This window comes from Aethalodelphis obliquidens, unplaced genomic scaffold (genome assembly GCF_003676395.1).
Source record: "Aethalodelphis obliquidens isolate GAN/ISIS:26980383/991018 unplaced genomic scaffold, ASM367639v1 scaffold41, whole genome shotgun sequence".
In the NCBI taxonomy this organism is placed as follows: domain Eukaryota; kingdom Metazoa; phylum Chordata; class Mammalia; order Artiodactyla; family Delphinidae; genus Aethalodelphis; species Aethalodelphis obliquidens.
In genome coordinates, this window is record NW_020837985.1 from 2,043,706 (window position 1) to 2,064,200 (window position 20,495).

General features: G+C 36.8%; 1 protein-coding gene across 2 annotated transcripts in view; it reads right to left on the reverse strand.

Moving 5' to 3' along the window:
* The window catches only part of ATAD2 (ATPase family AAA domain containing 2), a 69,253-nt gene that overhangs the window by 18,948 nt on the left and 29,810 nt on the right, over positions 1-20,495 (reverse strand). For both annotated transcript variants that reach the window (XM_027132375.1, XM_027132376.1), the window contains 7 exons: positions 19,613-19,730; positions 11,882-11,990; positions 11,529-11,644; positions 7,517-7,691; positions 6,549-6,637; positions 1,949-2,108; positions 999-1,089 (listed from right to left, as the gene is read on the reverse strand). In XM_027132375.1, the coding sequence (XP_026988176.1) occupies positions 999-1,089; positions 1,949-2,108; positions 6,549-6,637; positions 7,517-7,691; positions 11,529-11,644; positions 11,882-11,990; positions 19,613-19,730 (858 nt within the window). The remainder of the gene's footprint in view (positions 1-998; positions 1,090-1,948; positions 2,109-6,548; positions 6,638-7,516; positions 7,692-11,528; positions 11,645-11,881; positions 11,991-19,612; positions 19,731-20,495) is intronic.

Genomic DNA, 20,495 nt, shown 5'->3' on the forward strand with positions numbered 1-20,495 from the left:
ACCATGGTTAAAAGAAAATTAAAAATCAGCTTAGCAATATAGTAGTAAAATATTTAGGAGTAATAAGGCTAAAATGTCTCTCATTCCCCCAGTGAACTTACATGGTTGATAATAACCCTTAACAAATCAATCAACTTTTGAGAGTGAAATATGCAGGCATGAAGTAGAGCACAAGGGTCAAGAGCATGACTTTTGAAATCAATCAGGTTCAAATTCCAGTTTGTCATTTACTAGACGTGTGATCTTTAGAGATTTATGCTCTCTTTATTCATTTATGCTCTCTCAGCCATTTCTACATCTGTAAAATGGGGATAAAGCTACCTACTTCGCAGGACTGATGTAAGAATTACCTGAATTAATAAATGTAGAATGCTTAATAGGATAATTAGAAAAATGTGAACAGTTAGTAAAAGATCTAACTTCATTCTGATATTCCCTGACAGTCAAAATATCAATTACCGCTATATAATATCTAGGACTTCATACGGAGAAAACAGGACTTCCCTGGTGGCGCAGTGGTTAAGAATCCACCTGCCAATGCAGGGGACACGGGCTCGAGCCCCAGTCCAGGAAGATCCCACATGCCGCGGAGCAACTACGCCTGTGCGCCACAACTACTGATCCTACGCTCTAGAGCCTGTGAGCCACAACTACTGAGCCCATGCACCACAACTACTGAAAGCCTGCACACTCGCACGCCGCAACTATTGAGCCCGCACGCCTAGAGCCCGTGCTCCGCAACAAGAGAAGCCACCGCAATGAGAAGTCCGTGCACCGCAACAAAGAGTAGCCCCAGCTCATTGCAGCTAGAGAAAGACCCCGCACAGCAATGAAGACCCAACGCGGCCAAAAGAAAAAAAAAAGAAAACATGTCAGCAACTATAAATAAGAAACAAATATAATTTGCATTTCTTTAAACATAACCTTGGCAAAACTACAACTTATTCCATCTTTGAAATGCATGTAATATTTCTTTTAATGCTTAAAGCAATGTTTACCAGCACAGTTTTCCGCTAGTTCTTCTAGAAATATGTCCAGTGGTTTAGGATTCCAATCCCTTGTGTGAATCTTTAGAATTTCTTTTCGAGCCTACAAATAAAAACAGTTAAATTTTTATTATTCAGATTAATTTCAATTTAGAATAATTTATCTAAAATTTTAAAGATTTTAATACCTAATATAAACAGAAATATGAAACAGTAAAAATGAAAAAAAAAGATGTATTTGTAAGAGCTTGAGGATTTTATGTTAAACAGATCTACATTTATAGCTCAAGTTCTAGTCATCATAAATGTGAATGAGAGATATTAAGAAACTACTGGACTATTGTTTATTCTGGTACATATTAAGAACTGTTTTTAAGAGTACTGACAGCTCTACCCATATTTTCTTACTTGGTTCTCAAAATATTAGGCAGCTTTAAAATAACTGCATAGGATTATATGGTTGTATCTGTGAAAAAAGCCAAGGCTAATGAATTGGCTAAGGATTGACTGTTAGGCCACGTGTTCTGAATCAAAATAAAGCTGTATTAACATGCAAATGTTGTGCTCAAATTGAAAGAATTTTAAGAGTATTTCTAGGGAGGCACTAATTTATTACAAAAAAAAAAAGAGGGGGGTGGGGTGGGGAGTTCCCTGGCTGTCCAGTGGTTAGGACTTGGCACTCTCACTGCTGTGGCCTGGGTTCATCCCTGGTCGGGGAACTAGGATCCCACAAGCCGCGGGAACCAAAAAAAAAAAAAAAAAAGAATAAAAATTTATCCAAGTTATTTTCTTTAAATAAAATAATGCCTCCCTAAAAATACATACATACATGTTTGAATGTTAATCATACAACTTCGCTTCAGAACATACAAAACTCAATCTTCAATTTTTCGCTATACCAAGACTTGTTCATGATAAAGGCAATCAACTTTGTCAAAATTTGAGTGATGTTAAATTCTTACATCTTTATCAGGTAGGCTAAAAAGGAATTCTCTGTCAAAACGACCAGGCCTTCGTAAAGCAGGATCGATAGAATCCAGTCTGTTGGTAGCACCAATGATGACAATTTCTCCTCTGCTGTCCAATCCATCCATAAGAGCTAGCAGGGTGGAAACAATTGAACTAAATTTAAAAATAAGAGAGAAGAGATTAATTGTATGGAAGCTGAACACATCATTTCTTTTTTTTGCTAAGATTTAATACATTAAATGTGTGACTGAATTTTCTCAGAGCATTCCACTACTTTCAATAAGCTTTTTAAAAAGAAAATCTGTAAAATAACATACTACATGGCACATAGACATTTAAAGTCAATGGAAAACACAGGTTTTAGAATGCTACAAATGGATCCTGGAAGCCATTTCATAAAGCATAATTTCACATAGGAACTTTAGAGTTCTCAAACAGGGATACAACATCAAAAAAATACAAGTACTAGGCAGACAAACAGAAAGTAAAAATAATAAAATGGTTCAATGTGTACACATTATCAAAGGACCCCAAAATAAAACAGAATATACATAAAGCATAAAAACATAGGATTTGGACTTCCCTGCTGGCACAGTGGTTAAGAACCCCCCTGCCAATGCAGGGGACACAGGTTCAATCCCTGGTCCGGGAAGATCCCACATGCTGCGGAGCAACTAAGCCCGTGCACCACAGCTACTGAGCCTGAGCTCTACAGCCCGTGAGCCACAACTACTGAGCCCACGTGCCACAGCTACTGAAGCCTGTGTGCCTAGAGCCCGTGCTCCACAAGAGAAGCCACTGCAATGAGAAGCCTGCACACCGCAACAAAGAGTAGCCCCCACCCGCTGCAACTAGAGAAAGCCCATGCGCAGCAATGAAGACCCAACACAGCCAAAAATAAATAAATAAATAAATAAAATAAATAAATAAATTTTTTTTAAAAAGAGTTTTAATTACATTTTAAACTTTTCATTATGGAGAGAGAATAGTAAAACAGTCTCCACATCTTCATCACTCAGTTTCAACAATTATCAGTATTCCTTTTTTGTCTTCACCCAATAGCTTTTAAAAAAACCAACCAAACAAAAAAATCTCAGGTCATTTAACCCATAAATATTTCATGTTAAGTGCTTCACATATGTATTTCTGAGGATAAGGACTTTTAAAAACTACCACAATACTATGACACCAATGTAAATGACACTAATTCCAATTTCCCTGATCGTCTCAAAATATCTTTTTACATTTGGTTTGTTCAAGCCAAGATCTACACACATTGCACTTGGTCAAACAACCCTCAAATCCATAACAGTTCCCCATCACCCTTCCCTCACTTTTTTTTTCTTCCTCCATGCCATTTATTTTTTGAAGAAACTGGTTCATTTGTTTTGTAGAATTTCCCTCCCACATCTGGATTGAGCTGATTGCTTCCTGATAGGCTCATTTAACTTGTCCTTTAGCTTTCATATTTCCTGTAAACTGGTAGTTACATCTACAAGCTTAATAAATATAGATTAAACTATTTGGGATAGCATATTTCACAGGAAGATACCATGTATTTCCTACTGTATACATCAGGAGGCAAGCGATACCATATTTTCATTTTTAAGATCAGTAGGTTGGGTTTAGTTGAGGTGTTATCAGCTTACTCCACTCATCATAAACTTTACTATTAACCTTTTCAACTTATCTGCTTTCATAGCAGCCACCGATAACTATTGCTTAGATTAAGGTTTCTCAATCTTGGCACCATTGACATTTTGGGCCAGATAATTCTTTGTTGTAGAGAGCTGTCCTGTCCACTGTAGGATATTTAACAGCATCCATGGTTTTCACCCACTTGAAGCCAGTACAGCACTCCCCCCTCCCAGTTGTGACAATCAAAAATATATCCAGACGTGTCCCCTGGGGGGCAAAATCACTCCCAGTTGAAAACCATAGTTCTTGATCCACTATTTCATAAGGGGTTGCAAAATGGTTATTTTTCTAATTCAATAATTTCCTTTGCGTTTATTAAATGTGATTTTTCTATAGAGAACAAAGTTCTCTTTATCATTATTATTAAATTACTCTGAATCAGGGTTACAGGACAGGAAAAAGAAATGCTTGATTCATTCTCTTCATCAATTTTCAGAGTAATGAGTCACTGTCTTAGCAACCTTTGGAGTGACCAATTAAGTTCTTTTCTTAAAGAGATCATTAAAAACTGATGATTTCTGTGTACTTGATACACTTCAATATACTGAGTCTCTTAAATATGTGTATACATATTTAAGAGACTCAGTATACTGGGTCTCAAACTGTCCCGTCTTTGGCCAATGGAAACCCCTTCAAACTGGCTATGTCACTCTGATGTGACCCCAGTAGTCTTTGATTGCTTCTTCACTTCCAGGAATTACAGTATGTTCCAGGCTGTCTTGCTATTTCCCATCTCAGTTCTGCCTAACACCTCCTCTACTAAAGAATCCTAGTATTTAGAGATCACACTCTGATTACTAAGGGTATGAATTGCCACTGGACTGTGATTGTTTCTAGGCCTTTTTAGTGTCCAGAGATAGGAATCATTTTTTTCTTTAAAAATAAAATTCATCGTAAGTTCATACTGGTATTTCTAATTCAAGTAAAGATTTGAGGGTTTTTTTTTTTTTCTTTTTTTGCAGTACGTGGGCCTCTCACTGCTGTGGCCTCTCCCGTTGCGGAGCACAGGCTCCGGACCCGCAGGCCCAGAGGCCATGGCTCACGGGCCCAGCTGCTCCGCACCATGCGGGGTCCTCCCGGACCAGGGCACGAACCCGTGTCCCCTGCATCGGCAGGCGGACTCTCAACCACTGTGCCACCAGGGAAGCCCGATTTGAGGGTTTTAATTTAATTTACTTTATATTTGTATCCTCTTTTCTTAGGCTAAAAATCTTATTTTCTAATGCATTCACATACTTACTTATTTGCATTATCCTACAATTATTACCAACAATAAGATAAAGAGGATAGTTTAATCATGTTCAATGTGCTAACTTCTAAAAAAGCTGAATTTGGACTTCCCTAGTGGTGCAGTGGTCCACCTGCCAGTGCAGGGGACATAGGTTCAAGCCCTGGTCCAGGAAGATCCCACATGCCGCGGAGCAACTAAGCCTGTGAGCCACAACTACTGAAGCCCGCGCACCTAGAGCCCGTGCTCCTCAACAAGAGAAGCCGCCGCAATGAGAAGCCCACGCAACACAATGAAAAGCAGCCCCTGAGCGCCGCAACTAGAGAAAGCCCGCGCGCAGCAACGAATACCCACACAGCCAAAAATAAAAAATATAAATAAATAAATAAATTTGTAAAAAAAAAAGAAAAAGATTTACTCCCTTAAAGTAAATAAATAAATAAGCTTAATTTAACAAAAATGTTTTTCTCTCAGATTTTTTAAGTCTTTGGAAAAAACAAAAAACTAAAGTTCTCTTAAAAATATATATTTGAAATGATAAGTGCTTGCTAAAATTATTCTATATTTCTTGTTAAAATTTCTCTAATCCCTTTTAGAACTGTTCCAAAATACAGTAAGTACTCAATTACTTGATTGCAAAGTGATGGTCGTATTGTTAAATATATTTTTCCCTATCAACACAATGAATACAGTATGGCTGATAATGAAATGTGTCATATATATAAAAAGTGTGTATGATTATTGGTAGGGTATGTCCACACACAACTATTTTTACCATATAGGAGTAAACATTTTAATTTACTCAGAACAAATAAAATTTTATAGTATCAAGTCAAAGAAGGGGACCAGAATATAGTAAATGTTGTTAGGTGTTAGAAAAGCCAAAACCTACCTATCACTCATAATTTTATGTCTCGTTTCCCTTTTATATTATCTACAATGAAAAACAATACTGGCATAATGAAAGCATGCAAACATTTGCTTTTGGGTACCCAAATTAATTAAATAATTACATTTAAAAAGAAGCTGTGAAAAACTGAAGATGACCTAGGACTAAAATGAATTTAGATTCAGGTTGAGTCAGTGGTACTAGTGAAAACTGCTCCCTTGGGTAAGCAATTATCACAGGGGAGATGCAACTTTCCCATTCTGAAAATCAGGAAGTTGGGCTAGTACTAGGGTAAAAAAAAAAAAGCATCTGAATTAGTTGGCAACACCTAAAAGATATTTAACGCAAAAATCTGAATATAAAATTGAGGAAAGAAAATTTATTTTTCAAGTCTGAGTCAGCTTTTGCACTTCAGTAATAGGCTGGAGCTAAAAACAATTGGCCACGCTCTTCATGATTGGACACTCAGCCACATTTCCCAGACCCACCCTTATCACTGGCCTGCCTCACTCATTTTATTTGCCTTACCTCACTGGCCAATGGGCATTTAAGTCTGTATCACAAGTTAAATCTATAACCAATACTGTGCTTGAGAACACCCTACCCTTTAGAACAGGTTCACTTTTTCTTTTTCTTCTGTACTACACATTGGTTTCTACTACCAAACAACACTGGTTTATAAACTTTCTTTCACCATCTAACATTCTATCCCTCATGCAACATCAATACTGCTCAGAATATAGGAAGAAAGGCAGAAGTACCATCAAGCAAGTTTTACCTGTGAATTTGATCTTGCCTGCTTGATCGTACTGGAGCCAGACCATCGATTTCATCAAAGAAAATAATTGATGGGCGCATCTGATAGGCCTAAGAAGCAAGTCCAGTGATTGCATGTTATCATGAAAAACTTCAAATACATAGACTTAGTATAAAGCATTTTAATCCATTTTCATTCCTATATGCTTATAAGAAGTTTTTAAAAATATAAACTCAAGAACTATGTTTTAAGGATTCAGACATAATAAATTATAACAGCATACAACTTAAGTTTATTTGCATTTTCAGCTGGAAACATTCAATATACTCCACTGGTTATATCCCTCAGATTTCATACAGCTACAATTATTGGGACACAAAAAATATCTACTGAAGACCAACTGTCGAAACAAGACAAAGAATAGAAGACAATGACATAGCTTTCCTCCATGTCAGGAGGAAAAAAACATTTATTTAATGAGATGCCATAGTTTAAAATCTATTTCAGTAAAGTTAAAACAAAAAAACCTCAGTGAATTCTACAAAGAGATATAAAAGCATTTGCAACAATATGCCTCAGTAGCTAAGAATGCTATTATCTCACAACTTACTGTCAATACAATTGGGATATGAAACTGAAAGCCACTCTAGGGCAGAGCTAATCTTCAGCTCGTATACTGAAACATAACTCACTACTGTCGTCTCTTTTAAGAGTGAGACTACCACTCTGTCTCTAGTCTTTAGATATGAGACCTAAGACTCCAGAGAACTTAGATCCAATTATTCCTTCCTCTTTTTACTATAAAACTGTTCATCATACGTTGGTGTAATCATGACATGACAAAGGAAAATAATCTAGGAAGAGTATATATTTGGTATAATTATTATGAGTTTATTTCTATGAAAAGTGATCAAATGCAAGGTTTATCCAATCCTTATACTTAATCTACACTGATTACAGATCTATATAGGTAAATTTTAATATCATACCTGATCAAATAGCAACCGCAGCTGTCTTTCAGATTCTCCTACCCACTTACTCAGACCATCAGCACCTTTCCTCATGAAAAATGCTACTCTTTTATCCCCTTGACTGCATTCATTGGCAAGTGCTCTAGCAACCAGAGTTTTTCCAGTTCCAGGTGGACCATAAAACAAACAACCCCTGTAAAAGAATAAGTATTATTTTAGTACTATACTGAAAAACAGACCAAACAAAAACTTAGAAACCAATTTCATGGATACATTTAATGAATAAGAATGTAATTAAGACAAGTGAAATATCATTTCAATCCACAAAGCACAACTTAAAACCTAGGAATTTATATTCATACTATAAAATTAATATTGAAACTAAATAAAACCCTTTATGTGAAACATATTTTCTTTCATTCATTCATCATGTTCATCATATTATCTTATCTTGCATAAAAGTTATGATTGAAAAGACCTGACTGTTTAATTTTATAACATATCAGGGGAAAGAACAGCAGATTTCACGTATAATCTTTGGTCTGAGCACTAGTAACATAACAGCAAAAGTTTTGCAAGAAAACAGTGGGAATGGACACAAGAGAAAATAAGATAAAAGAAGAGAGAACTTGAAGTAGTGGCTGGGTGACAGGGACTAGGACAACACAAATAATTCAAGATAATTTTTGGTGACATCACTGCACTGTCATAGGGTAATGTACAGCTTTTTCACATATTTCCAAAGTTATTCATTGTTCTCAGGACAGAATTCTGAGAAAATGGGTTATATTCATAATCTTACTAGAAATGATCATCAAATAACTGCTCTTGAAAAGAAAAGTTAAGGAAGATCCCAGAAAAACAGAAATGACAAAATAAGAATGGCAAAAAAAAAAAAAAATCACAAGTGATGGATAAAATCTATTCAAAGTCAAGAAAAAAATAAAAGAAAAATAAGGGAATTCCCTGGCAGTCCAGTGTTTAGGACTTGGTGCTTGCACTGCCAGGGCGCGGGTTCAATCCCTGGTCAGGGAACTAGTATCCCACAAGCCGCGCATTGCAGCCAAAAGAAATAAAAAATAATAAGAAACGAACATAATCAAATGCAAATGGTAAAAAAACAAAGCAATTGTTAAGAAAACAATCAGACAAGTGAAATAAACCAGTGATTTCAATGTACAAAAGTCAAGACAGAAACAGATTTTTAAAAATATATCTATTTTTGGGCTTCCCTGGTGGCGCAGTGGTTGAGAGTCCGCCTGCCTATGCAGGGGACGTGGGTTCGTGCCCCGGTCCGGGAGGATCCCACATGCTGCAGGGCAGCTGGGCCCGTGAGCCATGGCCACTGAGCCTGCGCATCCGGAGCCTCTGCTCTGCAGCGGGAGAGGCCACAGTGGTGAGAGGCCCGCATACCGTAAAAAAAAAAATAAGATTACTGTGAATATATATATATATTTTAAATATATCTCACAGTAATCTTATTTGTGAGGTGGTATCTTAAAGAAAAAAATGATTCCCATAAAGAGGAAGCAATGAGATGTTCATGATATTGACATCTGTGATAATGAAAACAGGAGAAAACAAAATAGCCAGAAATAGCAGAATCAATTAAATAAAATGTGATACATCCACAAAATGGAATATTATTCAGCCATTAAAATGGAAAGAGAACATACCATATGAAAATAGTTTAACATAGTCATATATTGATTTTTTATGAGCAGAAATGTAAGAAAGGGGAAATGTAAGGAAGGGGAAATGAAGAGAAAAAAATTGAAGGAATCTGTTGTTGAATTTTTTTACTTTAATTTCTAAAATTCAAGTATAGTGGATATAAAATATTAACTAAGTTACAGGCATACAATATAGTAATTCACAATTTTTAAAGGTTATATTCCATTTATAGTAATTAGAAAATATGTGCTCTATTCCCTATGTTGTACAATATATCCTTGTAGCTTATTTTATACCTAATAGTTTGTACCTCTTAATCCCCTACCCCTATATTGCCCCTCCCCAGTTCCCTCTCCCCACTGGTAAGCATTAGTTTGTCCTCCATATCTGTGAGTCTGCTTCTTTTTTCTTATATTCACTAGTGTATTGTACTTTCGTATTCCACACATAAGTGATATCATACAGTATCTGCCTTCCTCTGTCTGACTTATTTCACTCAGCATAATGCCCTCCAAGTCCATCAGTGTTGCTGCAAATGGCAAAATTTCATTCTTTTTCTATGGCTGAGTAGTATTCCATTGAGTATATACATACCACATCTTCTTTATCCATTCATCTGCTGATGGACACTTAGGTTGCTTCCATAACTTGGCAACTGTAAATAATGCTGCTATGAACATTGGGTTGCATGTGTCTTTTTGAATTAGTGTTTTTGTTTTTTTCGGATATATACCCAGGAGTGGAATTACTGGGGCATATGGTGGTAGTTCTATCTTTAGTTTTTTGAGAAACCTCCATACTGTTTTCCACAGTAGTGCACCAATTTACACTCCCACCAACAATGTATGAGGGTTCCCTTTTCTACACATTTTCCCCACATTTGTTATTTGTGTTCTTTTTAAAATAAATTTATTTATTTATTTATTTATGGCTGTGTTGGGTCTTTGTTGCTGCATGCAGGCTTTCTCTAGTTGCGGCAAGCGGGGGCTACTCTTCGTTGCGCTGAGTGGGCTTCTCATTGCGGTGGCTTCTCTTGTTGCGGAGTACAGGCTCTAGGCGCATGGGCTTTGGTAGTTGTGGCTTGTGGGCTCTAGAGCGCAGGGTCAGTAGTTGTGGTGCACGGGCTTAGTTGCTCCATGGCATGTGGAATCTTCCCGGACCAGGGCTCGAACCCATGTCTCCTGCATTGGCAGGTGGATTCTTAACCACTGTGCCACCAGGGAAGCCATATTTGTGTTCTTTTTGATAACAGCCATTCTGACAGGTGTGAGGTGATATCTCATTGTGGTTTTGATTTGCATTTCCCTGATGATTAATGATGCTGAGCATCTTTTCAACTGCCTGTTGGCCATCTGCATGTCCCCTTTGGAAAAATATCTATTCAGTTCTTTTGCCCATTTTTTAATCAGGTTTTTTGTTTTTTAATGTTGAGTTATATGAGCTGTTTATATATGTTGGATATTTACCCCTTATCAGTCAGTCATATCATTTGCAAATATCTTCTCCCATATGTTGTTTTTGTGTTTTGTCAATGGTTTCCTTTGCTGTGCAAAAGCTTTTAATATAACTATGTCTCATTTGTTTATTTTGCTTTTATTTCCTTTGTTTTAGGAAACAGATGCAAAAAATTTTTGCTATGATTTATGTTAAAGAGTGTTCTGCCTATGTTTTCCTCTAGGAGTTTTATGGTGGGGAGAGGAGAGATATAAAAGAGGAAATGAAGTTACATAATACATGGCTAAACTGCAAGAAATATTTACATAGTCATAAAGCAAACAGTGAAAATCAAGTTTATCTATATATAAATAAACTACTGGAAATATGGAAGGGGAAAATGTGTATATGTGGAGGGTGGGGAAAGTAAGAGTCAAATAGTCATTGTTCACAGGAAGTCTATATATTATGTCTAAAATAGAAAAAACAGAAGGGACTACTACCATTTTTTCTTTGTAAAACTTATAGTACTATTTAACTTTTAAAATTATGTACATATAATCAACTATACTTCATTATAAAATAAAGAATATATTAAAAATTACATACATGTATTACTTTGACATAAATTCAAAACTAAATTACAAAACTGAAAGAAAAAAAGTAAAGAGTATGTATGAGAGGAATTCTACTAAATGTATGAAAAGCCATGGAAAACGATTTTTTTTTTAATGGAGAATCAATTTTGAAACCATTTTTCATGTTAAACATTAAGAAAGTAAAATATTCGAAACACCCAGGATGTTGCAGGGCAAATATAACAAATTACTGTAGACCTGAAAATTTTCAACAGAGAAGCATTATCTTTCTGGACATAGCATAGCTCAGATTTTGGCTAAAATAAAATGTATAATTAAATTACCTTGGAGGTTGAATTTTGAATTTTTCAAAGACTTCTGGATAAAGTAGTGGAAACACCACCATCTCTTTTAGAGCTGCAATATGATTAGACAAGCCACCAACACTATCAAATCGCACCTGGTAATGGAAGGGAAACATTGACATTCTTAAATTTGGAATCAAAACTAAAATCTTACTCCATTCCCAAACTACCCAAGCCACACACAGTCAACTGAGTAACAGGATCTTAGTTGTGGCCTAAAGATTAAAAGAAGAAAGAAAAGAATCTATAAAGATTAAAATTTCTGATAAAACAATTGATTTCTTTTTTAACTTTGAACTGAAGCAAAAAATAACATTTCAGACTGTACTTACTGAAGAATCTACTTGCATTAGATCAACATCAGCAAGGCTTCCTCCAATTTTCATTCCATCTTTATAAATTCCTTTTAATTCATCTTTCCGAAAATTTAGTGGGAGGCACCTATTTTAAAAAGATTAAAAAAAAACCCATTCATCAACCCCCTTTCCTTCCCCAAATTCCATGTCAGAATATATACATTTTTCTTAAGAATTAAAAAAATTTCAAATGGGGAAATCATGAGATTATGTATTTCAAGTTCCTCATTTTCTTTAGAGGTTGAGAACTTAAGTGTTAGAAATATTTATATCTCAACCTTTATTATTAAAGATATACAATCAAATGAAAATACCAGTTTTCAAGATACCACAGCAACATAAAGTAATTCATGGTTGAGAATTCAGAAAGTATCAATATACATTATAATAATCTTGTCTGACCTACAGAGAGTTTACCATTTGTCAAACACTGTTTTAGTTTAGGTGATTTACATGTATAAATTCATTAAATCCTCACAATATTCTTATGAAGTAGGTATTATTATTTCCCCAATTTTAAAAGAAAACCGAGGCACAGAAAGGTTAACTGTAATGCCCAAGATCACGCAACTAGGAAATGGCAAATCTAGGAATCACATACAAGCAGCATGTCTCCAGATCTGCAACAACTCTGCTACTATACCTCTCAGCAAAATACTCAGTCTACCAGCACCTGGATCCATATCAATCCTTTCAAGCAAGAATGAATCACTACTTTCCTAATTACTTTCAAAAACAGTTATGGTAGGTTACAAAAAATATACCTAGAAAAACCTGCTTGTTTTATAGCTGGAAGAATGAACACACTTATGTTAAAAGTTAAGATGCTTGTAGCAGAATGCCTAAGCAAAAAATGCCTGCTCCAACTGAACACAAGTAAAAGCACACCATGCTCACCCCAAGTGACAATTCTTGCTAGTCTCAAACTCCACGAGGAATTTATACTGTAAAGTCTAAGATGGAAAAGTTTTCAGCTGTGGCTTTTAAAAAGATATTTCTTAAACAATTCTTAATAGAACTGCATAATAATAAAAACCATAGGATTGGGACTGCCCTGGTGGCGCAGTGGATGGGACTCCGTGCTCCCAATGCAGGGGGCCTGGGTCCGATCCCACACCCACATGCATGCCGCAACTAAGAGTTCGCATGTCACAACTAAGGAGCCCGTGAGTCACAACTAAGGAGCCCTGGAGCCGCAACTACGGGGCCAACGTGCTGCAACTAAGGAGCCGGGGAGCCGCAACTAAGCAGCCCACCTGCCACAACAAAAACCCAGGGAAAAAAAAAAAAAAAAAAAAAAAAAAGCCATAAGGTTAGATGCACATTTTTATGAAATGAAGGCAAAGTACATAACTTTTGAATGATCTCATTGCTGTCCAATAGATACGAAATGCAAGCCAAAGATGTAATTTAAAATTTTCTATTAACCACACTAAACAGAGTAAAATTAATTTTAATAATGTATTTTATATATCCCAATATATCCAAAATATTATCATTTAATCATGCAAAATCAATATTTAAAAAATTAAGGTATTGGACTTCCCTGGTGGTGCAGTGGTTAAGAATCCGCCTGCCAATGCAGAGGACACGGGTTTGAGCCCTGTTCCAGAAAGATGCCACATGCCGCGGAGCAACTAAGCCCGTGCGCCACAACTACTGAGCCTGCGCTCTAGAGTCCGCGAGCCACAACCCCTGAAGCCCACGCGCCTAGAGCCTGTGATCCGCAACAAGAGAAGCCACCGCAATGAGAAGCCCACGCACCGCAACGAGGAGTAGCCCCCACTCACCACAACTAGAGCAAGCCCGTGCGCAGCAACGAATACCCAACACAGCCAAAAATAAATAAATTAATTAAAAAAAAAAAAGACAAAAATAGGGCTTCCCTGGTGGCGCAGTGGTTGAGAGTCTGCTTGCGCGTCCGGAGCCTGTGCTCCACAACGGGAGAGGCCGCAATAGTGAGAGGCCCGCGTACCAAAAAAAAAAGAAAAAAAAGATAAAAATAATCAAAATCGTAGGCTGGTTGGTAGTATCCAATACGATGCTGATATATGTGGAATCTAGAAAAATGGTACAGATGAACCTGTTTGCAAGTCAGAAATAGAGACACAGGTGTAGGGAACAAACTTATGGACACCAAGGGGGGACAATGGTGGGTGGGGTGGTGGTGGTGGGATGAATTGGGAGATTGGGATTGACATATATACACTAGTATGTATAAAATAGAAACTAATAAGAACCTGCTGTATAAAAAATAAAATAAAATTCAAAACAAAAATACAATGCTGAGTGCTGCAAATACTCAAAAAGTTTTAAAATCACTTCTGCCTTTGGACAGTTGCAAAGACTCACAGAATAAAAACAGAATCTGGCTGGGAAAACCTTTAATCATTCTATTGGCTCAGGGTCTAGAGCATTTCCTGAGTCCGAGTACAATCATGGTTAAGTAGGTATGTCCAAAAATATAAAAGGTTCACAATCTATTATCTGAAAAATTGAGGTCCAGAATCTTATACCTAGAAAAACCCTCTGAAAACAACTTTTTCCATTATTCACTTAGCAGCAAAACATGACCTGAAATGTCATAAAGGCAATTCAAAATCTCTATTTGTCCTGCTTACTATGGTTATTCATACATTTTACTATAAAATTAATATATCTGACTATACAGTGCTGGCCCAGACACACCTACAAATGTTAATATTGCACATTATATATGTTGTATGTTTTCTTTGTAAATCCCTCCCCCAAATCTGAATTCTGAAATATAAAGCAGCCCCAGGGTTTTGATAAGGGGCTGTGGAAACAGATATAAGTGAGAAAATAATCCTTCACCATCTACCCATTCAAACACGTCCAAAGACCATATTTGTGATCTGCCTGTAAAACCACCGAGTACAAGTCTGCAGTTTTATATGCAAGACTAACTTATTTAATACTATCATTAATATTATAATAGAATCTTACTTATAATTATGTAATATACATAATTGTGTGTGAATTCAGTGGGTATTCACATAATTAAGACTAACAATTAATAAAAAGGACTAACATTTACTAAGTGTTTCTTGTACCAGGTGGTTGACATATTATCAAACTTAATTAAAATTGGACAAGTACATATTAGTAGGCTCATTATACAGTTGGGGCCAACGTGGCTCATAGTTTAAAGAACTTGCTTAAAATATCAGAATTAGTCAATGATGGTATAATTCAAAACCTTTGTCTATTTAAAAAAAAATCCACCTTCTGTACACTACCACATTGATGATCTCCAGTTGTTTATTTCATAAACCAATAAAGTTATAAGCAAACAACAAAACCTTGTGGACTGAGAAAGTTTCCAACGTCTGATGTGCAAAGTAGGGATTATTTTTGAACATTATAGTTACAAACGCATATAGAACTTAACATATGCCAGATACTATTTTAAACATTTTATAGGTATTAACTCACCTAATTTGCACAATTCTATGAGATAGGTGCTACTGTCTCCATTCTACAGATCAAAAAACTAAAGCATGGAGAGGATAAATAACTTGGAAAAGGTCATTAATAAGTGGTAGAGCTGAACTCACAACCTAGGCAGTCCTAGTTCTTCAAAATTACACTGTAGAAAGGCCATTATTTCAGTTTTTTAAAAAAATTCTAAATACATATACCCACATTCACTTTTTCGTTTTTCCATTTTACTAATAACTTTTGAAAAATTTGGCACAGACAGCACTGAACCAGCACTTTGAACCTAACCAGAGCGTCTAGAGTTGCCAGTTCTAGTTCCTTGACAACCAGTAACGTGTACTTTGCAATACCGGTGAAGCAATTGTGCTATTTATGTTACCTTCTTGTTTAAAGGGGCTAGGCTTGTTCCAGAAACTCCAAACTGAAGCTAAAGAGTAAACTTTAGATGACTAGAGGTTAGCAATCACAAGGAAGAAAGAAAATCCTACTTAAAGGCAGCATTTCTGAAGTTCTGCTACGTAAGTACGCCAAAGACCCTTCAAAAATCCTACATTGTGGCTGCAAGTTTCACTAAGAGCAATGTTCAAACAACTCTTTGGATGTGTGCTTTCTTTCCCTGCCTAAGTAGGATATAAATGATAAACAGAAGCTGGTCTCTTCAAGAAAAAGTAAAAAGACTAATAAGCCAAATGACTACCATTAAAGTTGTTAGAAGGAATGAGATGTTAACTCCACCATGGTGAAGAAATTGAAAAAAAAAAAAAAGGTTTAAAGGGCTACATTCAAAAGATCAGGTAATAACAAGTGTTAGTAAAGGTGCAGAAAAATTGGAACTCTAGTACATTGCTTGTGGAAATGTAAAGTGCAGCAGCCATTTTGGAAAAACAATCTGGCAATTCCTCAAAACATTAAATATAGCTAGCATTTGATCTAGCAATTCCACTTTTAGGTATATACCCAAGAGAAATGAAAACATTTGTTCACACAAAAAGTTGTACATGAATGTTCCTAATAGCATTACTCATAATAGCCAAAAAGTAGAATCAACCCAAATGTCCATCAACTAATAAAGGGATAAACAAAGTATAGTATATTTATACAATGGCATCTTATTTGGCAATAAAAAGGAATGAAGTACTAATACATCCTACAATGCGGATGAACCTGGAAAATATTATACCAAGCAAAAGAAGCCAGTCACAAAGAATTCCACTTATATGAAATACCCAGAATCTATATGGACAGAAAATAGAACAGTGGTAGGTTAGGGCTGGAAGCATTGGCGAGTGATAACTAAAGAGTACGGGGTTACATTTCTTTTTTCTTTTTTTTGGTCACACCGTGCATGTACGGGATCTCAGTTCCCTGGTCAGGGATGGAACCTGTGCCCCCTACATTGGGAGAGCTGAGTCTTAACCACTGGACCACCAGGTAAGTCCCCAGGGTTACTTTTTGAGGCAAGAAAAATGTTCTAAAATTGTGGTGGTTGGGATTTCCCTGGTGGTCCAGTGGGTAAGATTCCACTCTCCCAATGCAAGGGGCCCAGGTTTGATCCCTGGTAGGGGAACTAGATCCCGCATGCATGCCGCAACTAAGAGTTTGCATGCCACAACTAAGAAGTCCACATGCTGCAACTAAAAGATTCCACATGCTGCAACAAAGATCCTGCGTGCCACAACTAAGACCTGGTGCAGCCAAAATAAATAAATAAATAAAATTAATATTAAAAAATAAAACAAAATTGTGGTGATAGTTGCACAACTCAGTGAATAAAAACCATTGAATTGTATACTTTAAATGGGCGAACTATATGGCATGTGAATTATATCACAATAAAGTTGTTATCAAAAAGAAAAAGTCTAAAGGGAATTATCAAAACCAACACCAAGGTAATTAAGCCAAATAATGTGACTCAGGGTACAGATTAAACCTCTTGGTTCATAGTTTAAATGAGTCAGAATCCTCCACTAGTCCGAGATCCAAGGGCAGGAATTCTGACTTAAGTCATTTTTATATCCATAGTGCTTGGCACATAGCAGTACTCAAACATTTGTTAAATAATAGGAGGGGGAAAAAATCCTGTACCCAAGGAGCTATGCAATGACATGAGACACTCTCCACAGAGAAAGAGTATACCCTGTGAACCAAATATGGGAACTCAAGCACCAAACAGGCAAAAAAAATTCCTCCCTACTGCAAGATATATCGTAGGTGGTGATTACAGAGGTAAGTCAATCAACAAGCATGTTAATTCCAGAAATATAAACACATTAAATATGGGAAAAGAAATTAAATTTCAAAGTAACTGCCAGCCTCTCACTTCTGTGGGATCAAACATAGGCCTGTTTTGTGAGTCAGTCAACCAAGACAGCTGCCCTGGGCCCTATGCTTGATGGGGACTCCAGGGAGCACTACACCTTACTCTCCTTTTCTGAAGATCATTAAATTACACTATCCAAATATTGGTCTTTAACAATATCCTATGGGGCCTATGAAAAGTACTGACAGCATGGCCTCCTTTTTTTTTTTTTAATATTTATTAACTTATTTTGGCTGCACTGGGTCTTAGTTGTGGCACACAGGATCTTTGCTGTGACATGTGGACTTCTTAATTGCAGCACGCATGTGGGATCTAGTTCCCTGACCGGCTATCGAACCCAGGCCCCCGGAACTGGGAGCGCTGAGTCTTACCCACTGGACCATCACAAAAGTCCCTGGCCTCTTTTCTTTTTTTGTGTGTGTGTTTAACTTTTTTTTTTTAATTGAAGTATAGTTGATTTACAATGTTGTGTTAGTTTCAGGTGTACAGCACAGTGATTCAGTTATACATACATATATATGTAAGAATATGTATATATTCTTTTTCAGATTCTTTTTCCTTACAGGTTATTACAAGATATTGAGTATAGTTCCCTGTGCTATACAGGTCCTTGTTGGTTACCTATTTTATTTTATTATTTATTTATTTATTTTAAAATTTATTTATTATTTTTGGCTGCGTTGGGTCTTCGTTGCTGCGCGCAGGCTTTCTCTAGTTGCGGCAAGCGGGGGCTACTCTTTGTTGCAGTGCGCAGGCTTCTCACTGAGGTGGTTTCTCCTGTTGTGGAACATGGGCTCTAGGCACGCGGGCTTCAGTAGTTGTGACTGGCCTCTTTTCAAGTGCAGTTTATCTTGGGCAGCCCTGACAGGTTGTCTTTCTGATTCTCTATGCTTCTGGGCTCTGGTTGTGTGAAAAGGGATGATGAAACAAGAAATCTAGACCGTACACTTGTGATTTTGAGACTCTGAACATCAAATTAAAAGACCCTGGGTTCATATTTGTCCTAGAAGAGAGAAATTTGTCAGTACCTATAGAGGTGTTGCCTTCCATGGCCAAAACATGATCAGATATAGTCTGCTTCTAATGAGGAGGCTTCTAAAAACTGTTCGAATAGTTGAAGTCTCATAAGACCTCAGTCTTACTTCTGAGCACATTAATAATACTAGGAAAAAAGCACCATTCCCCACATGAGTGTCATTTTTTTCTGCCTTTTTAGGCTTCACCCTATAAGCTTTCTCATTCATGAACTACTATAATGCTACTATTACCCAGAAAATTTCTAATGCATCAGAAAATCTGTTATTACTCAGGAGAATGAAGAAATAACAAGAATTACCTCTTTAGACTTAAGTATGACAGACAGGCAACAAGTGTTAGGATGTAAAAGGAAAAGAAACCCACAAATAATTTGAATAGTCATAGAAAATTAATGTTTCCCAGTATGTAAGAAGAGCAAATTTGAAAAATATATCCAAAAATGGATGGTCACAGTCATAAGTCTAGAAGCTATGTAACTTAGAATTTGTCATGGTAAGAAAATATATCTAGGACAGTATGTGAAGAGAAGACTAAACCTATACTCTAACTTAATGTGAAAATTAAATGAAACAATCTATGTAAAATGCTTAACACCAAGCCAGGAATACAGTAAACACTGAAGCAAAGGTAGCTCTCTATTATTAGTGTGGAACAATGGAACAAACTACCTTACCATGGTAGTTGTTAACAATTCCTATCAGTGGAAGCAAAACCAAAAACTAGTCAGTGGTAGTGGGGATTAGAACACTAAAGGCATAGAGCTAACTCTCCCAAATATACAATTCTAGAATTCTATCCTGATACACCTAATCCTAAGACTCTACAATCCTACCTTAACATACAGACAACTATGTTGTCATAAATCAGTCACTATTTCAGAACCAAACCTGTTCATTCGTTTACAATAAGGACTTCTTGGTCCCGCAGAAGATAATCGATATCTTGGTCTTTTGGGAGAAGCTGGGCCACTATAAAATATGTTGGGCTTTCTCTGATGACGAGGTTCTAAAAAAAAAAATTATATGTATGTGACATATAAATATGTATAAAGACAATTTTGCTCTTCACCTAAATATTTACAATGATGCTACTTTCCATGAAAATACTAGTACATATCTACTGTAGAATATTTTACTGTTCATGTTTTAAATCGTTTATGCCTGCAACGTTGCTGTTGAATATATATGTGTAGCATAAACAACAACTAACCAAAACACACACTGGCCATAAACAACCATTATGATTATACTGATGCATAATAGCTGATTATCAGCTTTGCATATATACGCTCAGATGTATTGAGGTACAACTTTAACATAAATCAAAAGCGATCCTATTTATACTAACTTATAAAATAAAGTACAGGGCTTCCGGGAAGATGGCGGAAGAGTAAAATGCGGAGATCACCTTTCTCCCCACAGATACACCAGAAATACATCTACACGTGGAACAACTCCTACAGAACACCTACTGAACGCTGGCAGAAGACCTCAGACCTCCCAAAAGGCAAGAAACCCCCAGTAACAGGGGTGCGGGGGTCAAAGAGGAGAGATTCCCGCACAGAGGATCGGTGCCGACCGGCACTCACCAGCCTGAGAGGCTTGTGTTCTCCCCCGCCGCGGCGGGTGGGGCTGGGAGCTGATGCTCCGGCTTCGGCCGGAGCGCCGGGGGCGGACTGGGGTTCGAGGCATGAACACAGCCTGAAGGGAGGGAGTCCGGGGAAAAGTCTGGACCTGCCGAAGAGGCAAGAGACTTTTTTTCCTTCTTTGT